The 17,712-nt window shown below is 43.2% G+C and overlaps 1 protein-coding gene across 1 annotated transcript in view; it reads right to left on the bottom strand.

Moving 5' to 3' along the window:
• Positions 1-17,712, bottom strand: part of LOC110529295 (synapse differentiation-inducing gene protein 1-like) — a 105,985-nt gene that overhangs the window by 17,908 nt on the left and 70,365 nt on the right. The window contains exon 3 of the mRNA XM_021611414.2: positions 3,687-3,824. Within this exon, the coding sequence (XP_021467089.1) occupies positions 3,687-3,824 (138 nt within the window). The remainder of the gene's footprint in view (positions 1-3,686; positions 3,825-17,712) is intronic.

Here is a 17,712-nt window from a genome sequence, read left to right on the forward strand (position 1 = left end):
TCATGAGATACTCTACCTCAGGCGAGCAAAACCTAGAGACTTCCTTAGATATCGCACACCAGCTGCTGTTTACAAATATACATAGACCGTCACCCCTTGTCTTACCAGAGGCTGCTGTTCTATCCTGCTGATACAGGGTTTAATAACCCGCCAGCTGTAAGTTATTAATGTCGTCGTTCAGCCACGACTCAGTGAAACACAAGATATTACAGTTTTTAATGTCCGGTTGGTAGGATATACGTGCTTGTAGTTTGTTCACTTTATTATCCAGCGATTGCCACCGGTACTATTGACCAACGTACAAAGGCAGATTAGCCACTCGTCACTGGATCCTTACATACATATCTGTCTTTTTCTCCTGCGATGATGAGGGTCTTGTCAGGTGTCTGGAGTAAATCCCTCTTGTCTGACTCATTAAATAAAAAATATTTGTCCAGTTCATGGTGGGTAATCACTGTTCTGATGTCCATAAGCTCTTTTCGGGTGTTAGAGAATGTAGCAGCAACATCATCTACAAAATAAGGGTCTTTTACGCCCCTTCGTTGGTGATTGGTCAACAGTCTACTCCTGGTGAGAGTGGGAACTACTGTATGGATGCTAACATTGCTGCGCTTCTCACATGTCAAGCCCCATATTTGGGGACTCTATTTGACTTGTCTGGTATACGAACGGTAGCCCCTATCTGCAAAAGCATGGTGTCTGCTGAAAGCTAAGTATCTTATAGCTATTGATCTGTGCCTTAAAATCGCCAATGTGAATTATTACCCTAAAAAGGCACATGTATAAGTGCAGGCCGAGCCGATGATCTAATTTCAAGATGGCTGCTGCCTACATTCCGGTTAGCGTTGTGAAGCATAAACAAAATAAAAATGGAATACTCCACAGACCATGAGGATGTCTTATTTGTCTGGCGGTGACGTACCGTTATTGGTCACCAGCCAGCCCAGAGAGCCAAAATGTTTATTTTACACACGTTTTCACCAACCAGCAAACATCTTAGATGGTAAAGTTTCCATTTGGTCTGTTTGAGCTATAGCTACATAGGGGGATAATAAACAAATCCTTAGGTTGGTAGGAACACATGTTTACTCCATGTGTAACTCTGTGTTGTCTGTTCATACTGCTATGCTTTATCTTGGCCAGGTCGCAGTTGCAAATGAGAACTTGTTCTCAACTAGCCTACCTGGTTAAATAAAGGTGAAAAAAAAAATAAAAAAATACTAGGCTACACTGTCGCCTCTACGCTCTAACCACTAGGCTACGCTGTCGCCTCTACGCTCTAACAACTAGGCTACGCTGTCGCCTCTATGCTCTAACCACTAGGCTACGCTGTCGCCTCTACACTCTAACCACTAGGCTACGCTGTCGCCTCTACGCTCTAACCACTAGGCTACCTACCACATATGTATCAACTGGAAATGGAAATGACCTCATTACCGTTACCTACATTTCTTACGCCATTTCTGAAATGTCTGTGCATGTTAAAAAAATAATTGAGATTCATAAACTTTTAGAAACTGTTTCTCGTTATAAATCAGACCTGTCGTAAAACTCACCTGTCCTTGTCCTTATCTCCACCCCCCTCCAGACGTCGCCCATCTTTCCCAACTTATCCCCTGTGTATTTATACCTGGGTTTTCTGTCTGTCTGTTGCCAGTTCGTCTTGTTTGTCAAGTCTACCAGCGTTTTGTCTCAGCTCCTGTTTTTCCCCAGTCTCTCTTTTTCTCGTCCTCCTGGTTTTTGACCGTTGCCTGTCCTGACCCTGTACCCGCCCACCTGACCTCTCTGCCTGACCCTGAGCCTGCCTGCCGTCCTGTACCTTGACCTCTACTCTGGATTACCGACCTCTGCCTGACCTGACTCTGAGCCTGCCTGCCTTCCTGTACCTTGACCTCTACTCTGGATTACCGACCTCTGCCTGACCTGACCCTGACTGCTGTCCTGAACCTTGAACTCTACTCTGGATTACTGACCTCTTCCTGACCTGACCCTGAGTCTGCCTGCTGTCCTGAACCTTGACCTCTACTTTGGATTATCGACCCCCGCCTGCCTGCCTTGACCTGTCGTTTGCCTTCCCCTGTTGTTACAATAAACATTGTTACTTCAACAGCCTGCACTTGGGTTTTACCTTGATTCCTGATACATTCACGTTTCCATGGTAACAATAACGGCCTTTATTTTCTGTATAATTTGTAACTATTGTCAGTAGGCCACGGCATGTAAAGATGAATTCTCGTTCAATATTTAGTTTATCAATAGATTATTACATTTCTGAGATTAAACGATGAGGTCACGCTCCTATCCTGCGTTGGTATAGACTCTGAGATTAAACAGGCGATGAGGTCACGCTCCTATCCTGCCTTGGTATAGACTCTGAGATTAAACAGGCGATGAGGTCACGCTCCTATCCTGCCTTGGTATAGACTCTGAGATTAAACAGGCGATGAGGTCATGCTCCTATCCTGCCTTGTTATAGACTCTGAGATTAAATAGGCTATGATGTAACGCTCCTATCCTGCCTTGGTATAGACTCTGAGATGAAATAGGCTATGATGTCACGCTCCTATCCTGCCTTGGTATAGACTCTGAGATTAACCAGGCGATGAGGTCACGCTCCTATCCTGCCTTGGTATAGACTCTGAGATTAAACAGGCGATGAGGTCACGCTCCTATCCTGCCTTGGTATAGACTCTGAGATTAAACAGGCAATGATGTCACTCTCCTATCACACAGAAATACTGTAGCCTCTATCGCACAGCAATAGGCTGTAGTAGCTTAGCCATACTGTCAAATATTTTATATAAGCCACCAGTCTATTTACTGTGTTGGCAGGATGTTTTAATCGTTAGCAATCATGTATGCTGTATCTGGAAAAGGACAGTTTGTTTCGGAAAGAGAAAACTATGGCTAATTGTTGAGGGCTTGTCAGCAGAACATTTTGAATTCAGGGCAAGCTACTCATAACATTTTCTCTGCAGCACTTAGTGTGTGTTGAAACAAATACCGTCTACATTTCTGCCTTTTCCTACCACGTCCTTTTCAAGCTGCTTCAACTCAGGGTAGATTGACAGGCTGGAGGAATTAGCCATCTCTGAACACTGAACTACATTATTACCTATAATTACTGAGGAAGAACTAAATTAGCTGCTGTCTGTCTGCCTACCTTTCCATCTGCCTGGCTGTCCGCCTGTCAGGTCTGCCTACCTTTCCGTCTGCCTGGCTGTCTACTTGCCAGCTGGTCTGTCTACCTGCCCCATGTCTGCCTGCCTGTCTGCCTGCTTGCCATGGTTGCCGTGGTTGCACAGACAGATGAGGAGACTGGATGTTGAGCCTTCGATAAGACTTCACACTTGAGATAGGTTTGCCATCAACGACCTGTCCTGTGTGTGGGTGTGTGTTAGGCCTGAGAAGTAGAAAGCAGTGACTTCATGGTAGTGACAGGTGTGGGTGATAACCCCGAAAGAAAGGTGCTGTATCACGGGTATGTGTGTGTGTACAGTGTGTGTTCTGTGTGTGTGTCATGTTTACCCCCTGGGAGAAGTAGAAAGCAGTGACTTCATGGCCTGAGAAGTAGAAAGCAGTGACTTCATGGTAGTGACAGGTGTGGGTGTTAACCCCGAAAGAAAGGTGCTGTATCACGGGTATGTGTGTGTACAGTGTGTGTTCTGTGTGTGTGTCATGTTTACCCCCTGGGAGAAGTAGAAAGCAGCGATGCCCAGGGGCCAGAAGCAGCAGAGCATGGAGAAGATGGCCAGGCCCAGATGGTCTCTGGGTGGGATCACTATGAAGTTATCTTCACTCTCGCTGTCGCTGGAGCAGTCCGTCTGAAAGAGACAAACACTGTTAAAAAGGAACAGGTTGTACAACCTTGTCAGTTGTACAACTGGCCCAATGCTCCTACCACCATTACAGTTCATATAGAACAAGATGAAGTTATCTTCACTCATTGTACAGGAGGAGAGAAACAACTTTGCTGCAATTAATTTTTTAGGACGAGTGGAGAGACTAAAAAAAGACAAAAAACAGGGGAAGTTTCTCACATTACAGGGACAGTTAAAAGATTGGACCCTTTTTGGCATAGCCACATCTAACTGCCTGTAGCTCAGGACCTGAAGCAAGGATATGTATATTGTTGATACCATTTGAAAGGAAACACTTTGACCTTTGTGGAAATGTTAAATTCATAAAGGAGAATGTAACCCATTTGATCTGATAAAAGATAATGCAAACAAAAAAAAAAACAGGTATTTTCATCTTTGAAATGCAAGAGAAAGGCCATAACATTATAAAGGAATCTAGGCGCATTTTAGATTGTGGCCACTAGATGCCAGCAGTGTGTATGCAACGTTTCATATTGATCCAGTGAAGCATTGCAATACTGCACAATATTTTTTTTCAAGTCTGCCCAAATGTGCCGAATTGGTCAGTTTATACATTTTCAAGTACATAACTATAGTTAACATACAACAATTATATGGTAATACAAAATGTACGTTTACACACTCCCAGGAACGTCATAAATGACGGATCATCAGCTTCTACAGTTGAAGTTGGAAGTTTACATACACTAAGGTTGGAGTCATTAAAACTAGTTTTTTAACCACCACAAATTTCTTGTTTTGGCAAGTCGGTTAGGACATCAACATTGTGCATGACACAAGTCATTTTTTCCAACAATTGTTTACAGTGTCACGCCCTGACCTTAGATACCTCTGTTTTTTCTTTATATTTTGGTTAGGTCAGGGTGTGACTAGAGTGGGTATTCTAGTTTTGTTCATCTAGGGTTAGTTTTGTTCATCTAGGGTTAGTTTCGTTCATCTAGGGTTAGTTTTGTTCTTCTAGGGTTTTTGTATTTCTATTTTGGCCTGATATGGTTCCCAATCAGAGACAGCTGTTTATCGCTGAGAGAAATGTCCAAATGCCTGAAGGTACCACGTTCATCTGTACAAACAATAGTACACAAGTATAAACACCATGGGACCATGCAGCGTCATACTGCTCAGGAAGGAGACGCGTTCTGTCTCCCAGAGACGAATGTACTTTGGTGCGAAAAGTGCAAATTAATCCCAGAACAACAGCAAAGGACCTTGTGAAGATGCTGCAGGAAACAGGTACAAAAGTATCTATATCCACAGTAAAAATAGTTCTATATTGACATCACCTGAAAGGCCACTCAGCAAGGAAGAAGCCACTGCTCCAAAACCACCATAAAGAAAAGATCACGGATTGCCACTGCACATGGGGATAAAGATCGTACTTTTTGGAGAAAAGTTCTCTGGTTTGATGAAACAAAAATAGAACTGTTTGGCCATAATGACCATCGTTATGTTTGGAGGAAAAAGGTGGATGCTTGCAAGCTGAAGAACAGCATCCCAACCGTGAAGCCCGGGGGTGGCAGCATCATGTTGTGGGGGTGGCAGCATCATGTTGTGAGGTTGCTGTGCTGCAGGAGGGACTGGTGCACTTCACAAAATAGATGGCATCATGCAGAGGGAGAGTTATGTGGATATATTGATGCGAACATCTCAAGACATCAGTCAGGAAGTCAAAGCTTGGTCACAAATGTCTCTTCCAAATGGACAATGACCCCAAACATCCTTCCAAAGTTGTGGCAAAATGGCTTAAGGACAACAAAGGCAAGGTATTGGAGTGGCCATCACAAAGCCCTGACCTCAATCCTATAGAAAATCTGTTGGCAGAACTGAAAAAGCATATGCGAGCAAGTAGGCCTACAAACCTGACTCAGTTACACCAGCTCTGTCAGGAGGAATGAGCCAAAATGTACACAACTTATTGTGGGAAGCATGTAGAAGGCTTCCTGAAACGTTTGTCGAAAGTTACAATTATTAAACAATTTAAAGGCAATGCTACCAAATACTAATTGAGTGTATGTAAATTTCTGACCCACACTGGTAATGTGATGAAAGAAATAAAAGCTGAAATAAATCATTCTCTCTACTATTATTCTGACATTTCACATTCTTAAAATAAAGTGGTGATCCTAACTGACTTAAAACAGGGAATTTTTACTCTGATTAAATGTCAGGAATTGTAAAAAACAGAGTTTAAATCTACTTGGCTAAGGTGTATGTAAACTTCCAACTTCAACTTTCACACATCTATATGGCTGGGCGGGGCGGGGGTGGAGCCAGAGACAGCAGTGGGGACAAACTGTAGAACCCAGTTCCTACATTTGAAAATAAAACTGTATTTTATCAAACAAAACTATGCTAGATTTTATCCCTGGAACCCTCAGAATGAAAAATCAGAGCAAGATTACAGAATGTAAGTACATTATATACCTTCAGAGGTGAATGTATCAAACCAGTTGCCGTGGTAGTGGCTAGTGCACTCTCCGTAATAAACAATAGCATGGCATTCTTTCACTCTAATAGCTACTGTAAATTGGACATTTAACGTCACGTTAGCTCATGTTAGCAATAACCGCCGCGTGAATAGGGACACCGATCCAGTAGAGATTTAAATAGATAGTAGAATTCTAAATGATACTTTCATTAATTTGTAAGACCTTCAGACGAGTCCGGTGACACTTGTGAGTGGTCATTATTAGTTTTTATGCGAAAACTTTCTGATGATGATTTTTGGGGAATTCTCTGACAAACACCGCAGTAGCTCGGCAACCATGCGGACGGCCGACATACGGTGGACCGAGACGGAGAAATAAACGTATATCTCTGTCTCTATACCAACGTTATAAGGACAATGTTTGTTTGTTAGTTGTTGGTTTGAGAGTTCACCCAGATTAAGGGAGGGGAGACGCTGTTTAAATGGTGAGTTCACCCAGATTAAGGGAGGGGAGACGCTGTTTAAATGGTGAGTTCACCCAGATTAAGGGAGGGGAGACGCTGTTTAAATGGTGAGTTCACCCAGATTAAGGGAGGGGAGACGCTGTTTAAATGGTGAGTTCACCCAGATTAAGGGAGGAGAGACGCTGTTTAAATGGTGAGTTCACCCAGATTAAGGGAGGGGAGACGCTGTTTAAATGGTGAGTTCACCCAGATTAAGGGAGGGGAGACGCTGTTTAAATGGTGAGTTCACCCAGATTAAGGGAGGAGAGACGCTGTTTAAATGGTGAGTTCACCCAGATTAAGGGAGGGGAGACGCTGTTTAAATGGTGAGTTCACCCAGATTAAGGGAGGGGAGACGCTGTTTAAATGGTGAGTTCACCCAGATTAAGGGAGGAGAGACGCTGTTTAAATGGTGAGTTCACCCAGATTAAGGGAGGGGAGATGCTGTTTAAATGGTGAGTGCACCCAGATTAAGGGAGGAGAGACGCTGTTTAAATGGAGAGTTCACCCAGATTAAGGGAGGGGAGACGCTGTTTAAATGGTGAGTTCACCCAGATTAAGGGAGGGGAGACGCTGTTTAAATGGTGAGTTAACCCAAAATCCAACAAAAAATCAAATAAAAATCTCATTTTATTTGTCACATGCTTCGTCAACAACAGGTGTAGACTAACAGTGAAATGCTTCGTCAACAACAGGTGTAGACTAACAGTGAAATTCTTCGTCAACAACAGGTGTAGACTAACAGTGAAATGCTTCGTCAACAACAGGTGTAGACTAACAGTGAAATTCTTCGTCAACAACAGGTGTAGACTAACAGTGAAATGCTTCGTCAACAACAGGTGTAGACTAACAGTGAAATTCTTCGTCAACAACAGGTGTAGACTAACAGTGAAATGCTTCGTCAACAACAGGTGTAGACTAACAGTGAAATTCTTCGTCAACAACAGGTGTAGACTAACAGTGAAATGCTTCGTCAACAACAGGTGTAGACTAACAGTGAAATTCTTCGTCAACAACAGGTGTAGACTAACAGTGAAATGCTTCGTCAACAACAGGTGTAGACTAACAGTGAAATGCTTCGTCAACAACAGGTGTAGACTAACAGTGAAATTCTTCGTCAACAACAGGTGTAGACTAACAGTGAAATGCTTCGTCAACAACAGGTGTAGACTAACAGTGAAATTCTTCGTCAACAACAGGTGTAGACTAACAGTGAAATGCTTCGTCAACAACAGGTGTAGACTAACAGTGAAATGCTTCGTCAACAACAGGTGTAGACTAGCAGTGAAATGCTTCGTCAACAACAGGTGTAGACTGACAGTAAAATGCTTACTTACAGGCCCTTCCCAACAATGCGCAGAGGAAAAAATAGAATAGATCATTAAAAAAAATATTAACACAAGGAATAAATACACAATGAGCAACAATTACTAGGCTATATACAATAAATACACAATGAGTAGCGATTACCAGGCTATATACAATAAATACACAATGAATAGCGATTACTAGGCTATATACAATAAATACACAATGAGCAACAATTACTAGGCTATATACAATAAATACACAATGAGTAGCGGTTCCTAGGCTATATACAATAATACACAATGAGCAACAATTACCAGGCTATATACAATAAATACACAATGAATAGCGATTACTAGGCTATATACAATAAATATACAATGAGTAACGATAACTTGTCTATATATACACGGGGTACCAGTATCGAGTCCATGCGCAGGGGTACGAGGTAATTGAGGTAGATATGTGGGGATACTGTGTTATTCCCTCTACGGGGCAATTATTTTTGGCCAAAGCAAAACAAATCTCACTGCCCTTTTCAATATCATTTTATTAAATCCCCAATCTTCTATGGAAGAATACCTGTGATATGCCTGTGCGCAGTATACCTGAAGCATAAATCCTAGTCATTACAGCAGTCCTTTGTACACTGTCTGGATTTGTGATGCAATGGTTTTCCTTTTCACTTTCCATCAACACAAAGAGTGAGTGTTAATATATTCTCACCGCTGGAGAATGTTCTAAGATGAGAAGAGGTGGAATAAAAAAATAAATCACAAATTGACCTACCATCCTACCATCATCCCCGGTGCAGGGTACAAGCTATACTGGTGGCGTGCAGGATGGAGAGAGAGGAAATGAAAAAGAGTGTGTAGGGGAGGGGCAGAGAGAGACAGAGGGGGGAGAGACAGAGGGGGGGGGGAGAGAGAGAGACAGAGGGGGGGGGGGGGGGGGGGGAGAGAGAGACAGAGGGGGGAGAGACAGAGGGGGGGGGGGGGGGGGAGACAGAGGGGGGAGAGACAGAGGGGGGGGGGGGAGAGAGAGACAGAGGGGGGGGAGAGAGAGACAGAGGGGGGAGAGACAGAGGGGGGGGGGGGGGGGAGAGAGGGGGAGAGAGAGGTGGGAGAGAGAGAGGGGGGGGGAAAACCAGCCACAAAACTACCAGAGAGAGAGATATGTAGAGAGAGGAAATGAAAAAGAGTGTGTAGGGGAGGGGGAGAGAGAGAGAGAGAGGGGGGGGGGGGGGAGAGAGAGAGAGAGGGGGGGGGAGAGAGAGACCCATCCACAAACTACCAGGTGTGAAACAGGGAAGAGACTCAGGAGGTATGCTAATTTGGTATAGAGGAGACCTAACCCACTTTTAAATTAGTCAAAACAGGAACATTTTACATCTGGCTAGAAATGAATAAGGAAATGATCTCAACAGAGATAAATGTCCCTGTGTGCTACCTATATCCCCCCAATATAACCCCCATACTTCAACGATGACAGGTACTCCATCGTACAGAACTGGACAAGAACGCGATACCCTCAGCACCTCGGGGGACAAACACCTGCCTGGACGTGACAGCATTCCCTCCCCCATATTCCACCCTAGACACAACCACGACAACATTACCGACAAAAATGGGTCAGAACTCCTGCAGCTCTGTCGGACGCTGGGTATGTACATAGTCAATGGTAGGCTTCGAGGGGACTCATATGGTAGGTACACCTATAGCTCATCTCTTGGCAGCAATTCTGTAGACTACTTTATCACTGACCTCAACCCAGAGTCTCTCAGAGCGTTCACAGTCAGCCCACTGACACCCCTATCAGATCACAGTAAAATCACAGTCTACTGGAACAGAGCAATACTCAGTCATGAGGCAACAAAGCCAAATTAACTGAATAATATTAAGAAATGCCATAAGATGGAAGGAAAGTAGAGTGGAAACCTACCAAAAAACAATTAGGCAAAAACTCAACAGGTCCGTTGCTGTTGTTCTGGGATTGATTTGCACTTTTCGCACCAAAGTATGTTCATCTCTAGGAGACAGAACGCGTCTCCTTCCTGAGCGGTATGACAGCTGCATGGTCCCATAGTGTTTATACTTGCGTACTATTGTTTGTACAGATGAACGTGGTACCTTCAGGCGTTTGGAAATTGCTCCCAAGGATTAAACAGACTTGAGGAGGTCTACAATTTTTTTCTGAGGTCTTTGCTGATATCTTTTGATTTTCTAACGATGTCAAGCAAAGAGGCACTGAGTTTGAAGGTAGGCCTTGAAATACATCAGTGTATGTAAACTTCTGACTTGAACTGTAAGTTTGATAAATCCAGAGTATGCACCACACCGAAGGCACTGAAACTGCCTCTGCAACGCAAAGCTCAAAGGCAAACGCAGCGTTTCATTGGACGTTAATGTAATTCTGGTGTACCAAAATGCAATGACGCTGTCGGTGTGATCGAAGCGTAAGCAAGCTGGTTCTGGGACAGCAACACAATCAGACCCAACCAAATCATGACAAAATAAAAATATAATTACTTGACACATTGGAGAGAATTAACAAAAAAACTGAGCAAACTAGAATGCTATTTGGCCCTAAACAGAGAGTACACAGTGGCAGAATACCTGACCACTGCGACTGACCCAAAATGAAGGAAAGCTTGGACAATGTACAGACTCAGTGAGCATAGCATTGCTATTGAGAAAGGCCGCCGTAGGCAGACATGGCTCTCAAGAGAAGACAGGCTATGTGCTCACTGCCCACAAAATGAGGTGGAAACTGAGCTGCACTTCCTAACCTCCTGCCAAATGTATGACCATATTAGAGATACCTATTTCCCTTAGAATACACAGACGATTAAAGAATTTGAAAACAAATCCAATTTTGATAAACTCCCATATCTACTGGGTGAAATACCACAGTGTGCCATCAGAGCAGCAAGATATGTGACCCGTTGCCACGAGAAAAGGGCAACCAGTGAAGAACACACACCATTGTAAATACAACCCATATTTAGGTTATTTATTTTCTCTTTTGATAGAGACAGAGAGAGAAAGAGAGAGACTCTTTTCAACCCCTGAGTTCCATCTTTATTCATTTATTAACACAATACAACCCAGGCAAAATGATCTATACTTTTCATTTCTTTCTACAGTACTGCTGTAGCAGAGGCACACTGAGATCACAGCATATCATAATGATTCCCACATAATGATAAAGCCTAGTCATCCCCCATAGCTTTGAGCAGAATGGCTTTAGCACCACTTCCAGAGTCCACTTCCCAGCTAGCACATTTGGTTTCTTGGAAGTTGTGGTACGTACGTTTTTGGTTCTCCATTGGTTTTGGGAATTAAGCCAATAAGTTTCCTTACCAGTAAAATGGAAAGTTTTCTAAACGTTCTGGGAACGGAAGCACAGATGTTGCCTGGAACGTACATTTTTAGGTTGCAGGGAGGTTCTGAGAATGTTTTACTCTGGATTCCTGACATTTTTCCTGGGAGGTTTTATGAACGTTCTGAGAATGGAAATTATAGGTCAGGGGTATTAAACTCTTACACTATGAGGCCCGAAGCCTGCTGGTTTTCTGTTCTACCTGGTAATGAATTGAACCCACCTGGTGTCCCAGGTCTAAATCAGTCCCTGATTAGAGGGGAATCACCCACCTGGTGTCCCAGGTCTAAATCAGTCCCTGATTAGAGGGGAATCACCCACCTGGTGTCCCAGGTCTAAATCAGTCCCTGATTAGAGGGGAATCACCCACCTGGTGTCCCAGGTCTAAATCAGTCCCTGATTAGAGGGGAATCACCCACCTGGTGTCCCAGGTCTAAATCAATCCCTGATTAGAGGGGAACAATAACAAAACACAGTGGCTTCGACGTCCAGAGTTGAGTTTGAGGGTTATTTGAAGGTAACTATTTATTAAAAAAATACCCTTATAACATATTTTAATACCCAGGTAAGTTGACTGAGAACACCTCATTTACAGCAGCAACCTGGGTAATAGTTACAAAGGAAGGAAGGATGAAAGAGACAATTAGAAGCTGGTGGTTGAATAGCTTCTATCTCCAGGCCATCAGACTGATAAACAGCTTTTAATATCCAGACCATCAGACTGATAAACATCTTTTATCTCCAGACCTCTCTCCCAGCTCTGATCACATTGGGGAGACACTGCTCATCGCTTCGCCCTCAACTTCCGGATTTGTCTGCGTCATGTGCTGTTTGTTGCTACTTGGCAACAAGTTTACTCTACCCAACTTTTCATATTTTACTTTTTATACCAACATTGTTTTTTTTTCTCTCGTTCTACTTTTGTCCTTATACTTATTCACCCCGGACACTTTGTCTGGACAAGGTCAGGACCTCCACCAGACGAAAAAAAGTTAAGTAGTGACATTAACACTATGCCTTCTAATTGCAGTCGCTGTACTCATATGCAGGAGAACTATCACCTTATGGTGAGGAAGCACAGCTTCAGATGCAATCGTTAGGCAAGGTCAATTTATGTGTAGGAAAGGATGAAACAGCGTCTGTGCCACCAGTAAATACTGATAGTAGTATAAATCCCCCTGGCACAGTCCCCGCAGCCTGACAGATTTCTCACGGCTTCTGGAAAGAAATGCTTTGGGCATGCTCAACCGGTGTCGCTCATTCAACCGATAGAAACTTTCAACCCCATTAAGCAGCGAGTTGGAGTTGGTGTCGGAGTCAGAGGCCGAGCCGTCTCTGGTCTCTACTTCTCCCGTTACGGGGTCTGAGACGCTGACAAATTGAAAACCCATTAGCGACTCCATAACCCGCAGTATTAGAATAAAAAAATATTCAACCAGCGATCATACACTGTTTACCAGGGGGAAGGACTACTGACGTAAAGGCTAATCTCAATATGGAGCTGGCTGAGGCTAAAACTGGTGAGGTATAGGGTTATAAATATGCTTATCCACGTCAGCACCAGCGATGTTAGGATGGAACAGTCAGAGGTCACCAAGCGCAACATGGTTTTAGCGTATAAATCAGCTAGAAAGATGTCTCGGCATCGAGTAATTGTCTCTGGCCCCCTCCTAGTTAGGGGGAGTGATGAGCTCTATAGCGGTGCCTCAACTTAATCGTTGGTTGAAAATTACCCTCCCAAAAGATGAAATTTGTAGATAATTGGCCTTCTTTCTGCGACTCACCCACAAACAGGACAAAGCCTGGCTTGCTGAGGAGTGACGGACTCCATCCTAGCTGGAGGGATGCTCTCATCTTATCTATGAACATAGAGACAGAGGGTTCTAACTCCTCTAGCTCCACAATGAAATAGGGTGCAGGCCAGGCAGCAGGCTGTTAGCCACCCTGCTACCTTATTGGAGTCTGCCACCAGCACAGTCAGTGTAATCAGCTCAGCTATCCCCATTGGGACCGTGTCTGTGCCTCGATCTGGGTTGGGCAAAACTAAACATGGCGGTGTTCGCCTTAGCAATCTCACTGGAATAAAGACCTCCATTCCTGTCATTATTGAAAGAGATTGTAATACCTCACATCTCAAAATAGGGCTACTTAATGTTAGATCCCTCACTTCCAAGGCAGCTATAGTCAATTAACTAATCACTGATCATAATCTTGATGTGCCTGGCCAGAATGAAACATGGTTCAAGCCTGATGAATTTACTGTTTTAAATAGGCCTCTCCTCCTGGTTATACTAGTGACCGCTTATCCAAAGGCGGAGGTGTTGCTAATGTTTACGATAGTAAATTTAAATTTACAAAAAAAGAAAAAAAAAAGACTGCGTTTTCATATTTGGAGTTTCTAGTCATGAAATCTATGCAGCCTACTCAATCACCTCTTATAGCTACTGTTTACCTCTTGGGCCACATACAGCGTTGCTCAGTGAGTTCCCTGAATTCCTATCAAACCTTGTAGTCATGGCAGATAATATTCACATTTTTGGTGACTTTAATATTCACATGAGAAAGTCCACAGACCCACTCCAAAAGGCTTTCGGAGCCATCATCGAGGTCTCCAGACCTACTCATTGCCACAGTCATACCAGGGATCTAAATGTTGTTCCGCATAATCCAGGACTATCGGACCACCATTTTATTACGTTTGCAACCACAACAAATAATCTGTTTAGACCCCAACCAAGAATCATCAAAAGCTGTGCTATAAATTCTCAGACAACCCAAAGATTCCTAGATGCCCTTCCAGACTCCCTCCAGTTTGGATGAAAAGCATGCCCAGAGTAAATTGCCTGCTACTCAGGCCCAGAAGCTAGAATATGCATATAATTGGTCGATTGGGATAGAAAACACTCTGAAGTTTCCAAAACTGTTAAAATAATGTATATGAGTATAACAGAACACATATGGCAGGCAGAAACCTGAGAAAAATCCAACCAGGAAGTGGGAATTTTGAGGTTTGTAGTATTTTAAGTGAATGCCTATCCAGTATCCAGTGTCTGTGGGGTCAGATTGCACTTCCTAAGGCTTCCAGTAGATGTCAACAGTCTTTAGAAGTTGTTTCAGGCTTCTATTGGGAAAGGGGAGAGAATAAGACCACTCAGAGTAAGTGGCTCAGCTGAAAGCCATGAGTTGTTTATTGCGTGTGGCCGTGAGCGCGACGTTCGTTCTATTTCCTTTCTAATGAAAACAGTATTGTCTGGGTTGAAATATTATTGAATATTTATGATAAAAAGATCCTAAGGATTGATTATAAAAATCGTTTGACATGTTTCTACGAACTTTGATAGAACTTTTTTGACTTTTCGTCTGGATGTTGTGAGAGCGCTTTGTGCCTTTGGATTACTGAACTAAACGCGCGAACAAAACAGAGGTATTTGGAAATAAAGAGGGAATTTATTGATCAAAACAAACATTTATTGTGTAACATGGAGTCCTGGGAGTGCAACCAGATGAAGATCATTAATTGAACTTTGTAAGGTATAGGGGGCAATAAATAGCGTGCCCAATTTCAACTTCCTGCTACTCATGCCAGGAATATAAGATATGCATATTATTAGTAGATTTGGATAGAAAACACTCTGAAGTTTCTAAAAATGTTTGAATCATGTCTATGAGCATAACAGAACTTATGTAGCAGGCACAACCCAGAGGACTAACCGTTCAGAATTTTTTTTCTTTCTTTTTGGTCTCTGTCTGTTCACTCTCTCATTGGCAAATTATATTTCTTAGGAACCTGTTTTCAGTTCCTACTGCTTCCACTGGATGTCACCAGTCTTTGGAATTTGGGTGAGGTTATTCATTTGTGCAATGAATAAGTAGGCCATCTAGGAACTGGGTAACACTGTTGAGAGTGCGTAAGACGTGAAAAGTAGCGTTGGTTTGTTGTCTTCCTGTATTGAACACAGACAGACCCATCTACAATTGGATTGATTATTAACGTTCAAAAATACCTAAAAGTTGTATTACAAAAGTAGTTTGAAATATTTTGGCAAAGTTCATAGGCAACTGACGTTGCGTTTTTGGAAGTCCTTTTTTTCTGGATCAAACACGTCAAATAAATAGACATTTGGATATACAGTGGGGAGAACAAGTATTTGATACTCTGCCAATTTTGCAGGCTTTCCTACTTACAAAGCATGCAGAGGTCTGTAATTGTTATAATAGGTACACTTCAACTGTGAGAGACGGAATCTAAACCAAAATCCAGAAAATCACATTGTATGATTTTTAAGTAATTAATTTGCATTTTAGAAGACAAATAATGTACAATAAATGTTTCAGTCAGGTTTTAGTCAGGTTTTCGACCCCATCGTTTGAGACTGCACTCGTGAAGGTGGTAAATTATATTTTAATGGCATCAGACCAAGGCTCTGAAACTGTCCTCGTGCTCCTTGACCGTAGTGTTGCTTTTGACACCATCAATCACCACATTATTTTGGAGAGATTGGAAACCCAAATTGGTCTACACGGACAAGTTCTTGCCTGGTTTAGATCTTATCTGTCGGAAAGATATCAGTTCGTCTCTGTGGATGGTTTTGTCCTCTGACAAATCAATTATACGTTTCGCCGTTCCTCAAGGTGCTGGTTGAGGACCACTATTGTTTTCACTATGTATTCTACCTCTTGGGGATGTAATTCGAAAACATAATGTTAACTTTCACTGCTATGCGGATGACACATAGCTGTACATTTCAATGAAACATGGTGAAGCCCCAAAATTGCCCTTGCTAGAAGCCTGCTTTTCAGACATAAGGAAGTGGATGGTTGCAAACTTTCTACTTTTAAACTCGGACAAAACAGAGATGCTTGTTCTAGGTCCCAACAAACAAAGAGATCTGCTGTTGGATCTGACAAGTCATCGTGATGGTTGCATAGTCGTCTCAAATAAAACTGTGAAGGACCTCGGCATTAAATCCGCATTACACTAGACCCTGATCTCTCTTTTGACAAACAATAACTTTTCAAGGACAGCTTTTTTCCATCTTCGTAACATTGAATCTAAATATTTTCTTTTTGTAAAAAAAATTATGTTTTTGTCACTTCTAGATTAGACTACTGCAATAATCTACTCTCTGGCTACCCCGGCACAAATTAAAATGAAGTTAGTGCTAAACACGGCTGCTAGAATCCTGACTAGATCCCAGAAATGTGATCATATTACTCCAGTGCCTCTCTACACTGGCTTCCTGTTAAAGTAAGGGCTGATTTCAAGGTTTTATTGCTAACCTACAAAGCATTACATGGGCCTGCTCCTACTTATCTCTCTGATTTGGCCTGCTGTACATACCTACACGTACGCTACGGTCACAAGACGCAGGCCTCCTTATTGTCCCTAGAATTTCTAAGCAAACAGCTGGAGGCAGGGCTTTCTCCTATAGAGCTCCATTTTTATGGAAGGGCCTGCCTACCCATGTGAGAGACGCAGACTCGGTCTCAACTTTTAAGTCTTTACTGAAGACTCATCTCTTCAGTGGGTCATATGATTGAGTGTAGTCTGGCCTGGTGTGTGAAGGTGAACGGCAAGGCACCGGAGTGATGAACTCCATTGCTGTCTTTGCCTGGCCGGCTCCCCTCTCTCCACTGGGATTCTCTGCCTCTGACCCTATTACAGGGGCTGAGTCATTGGCTTACTGGTGCTCTTCCATGCCGTCCCTAGGAGGGGTGTGTCACTTGAGTGGTTTGAGTCACTGATATGATCTTCCTGTCCGGTTTTGTGCCCCTATGTGCTCGTGCGGTGGAGATCTTCATGGGCTATACTCAGCCTTGTCTTTAGGGCAGTAAGTTCTGTTGATATCCCTCTAGTGTTGTGGGGGCTGTGCTTTGGCAAAGTGGGTGGGGTTATATCCTGCCTGGTTGGCCCTGTCCGGTGGTACCGTCGAACGGGCCACAGTGTCCCCCGACCCACCCCTGTCTCAGTCTCCAGTATCTATGCTGCAATAGTTTGTGTCGGGGGGTAGGGTCAGTCTGTTTATATATGGTGTAATTCTCCCTTCTTATCTGGTATCCTGTGTGAATTTTAAGTATGCTCCCTCTAATTCTCTCTCTGTCCCTCCCTTCACGGAGGACCTGAGCCCTAGGACCATGCCTCAGGACGACCTAGCCTGATGAGTCCTGGCTGTCCCCAATCCACCTGGTCGTGCTGCTGTTACAGTTTCAACTG

The sequence above is a fragment of the Oncorhynchus mykiss genome, chromosome 8, assembly GCF_013265735.2.
Source record: "Oncorhynchus mykiss isolate Arlee chromosome 8, USDA_OmykA_1.1, whole genome shotgun sequence".
In the NCBI taxonomy this organism is placed as follows: domain Eukaryota; kingdom Metazoa; phylum Chordata; class Actinopteri; order Salmoniformes; family Salmonidae; genus Oncorhynchus; species Oncorhynchus mykiss.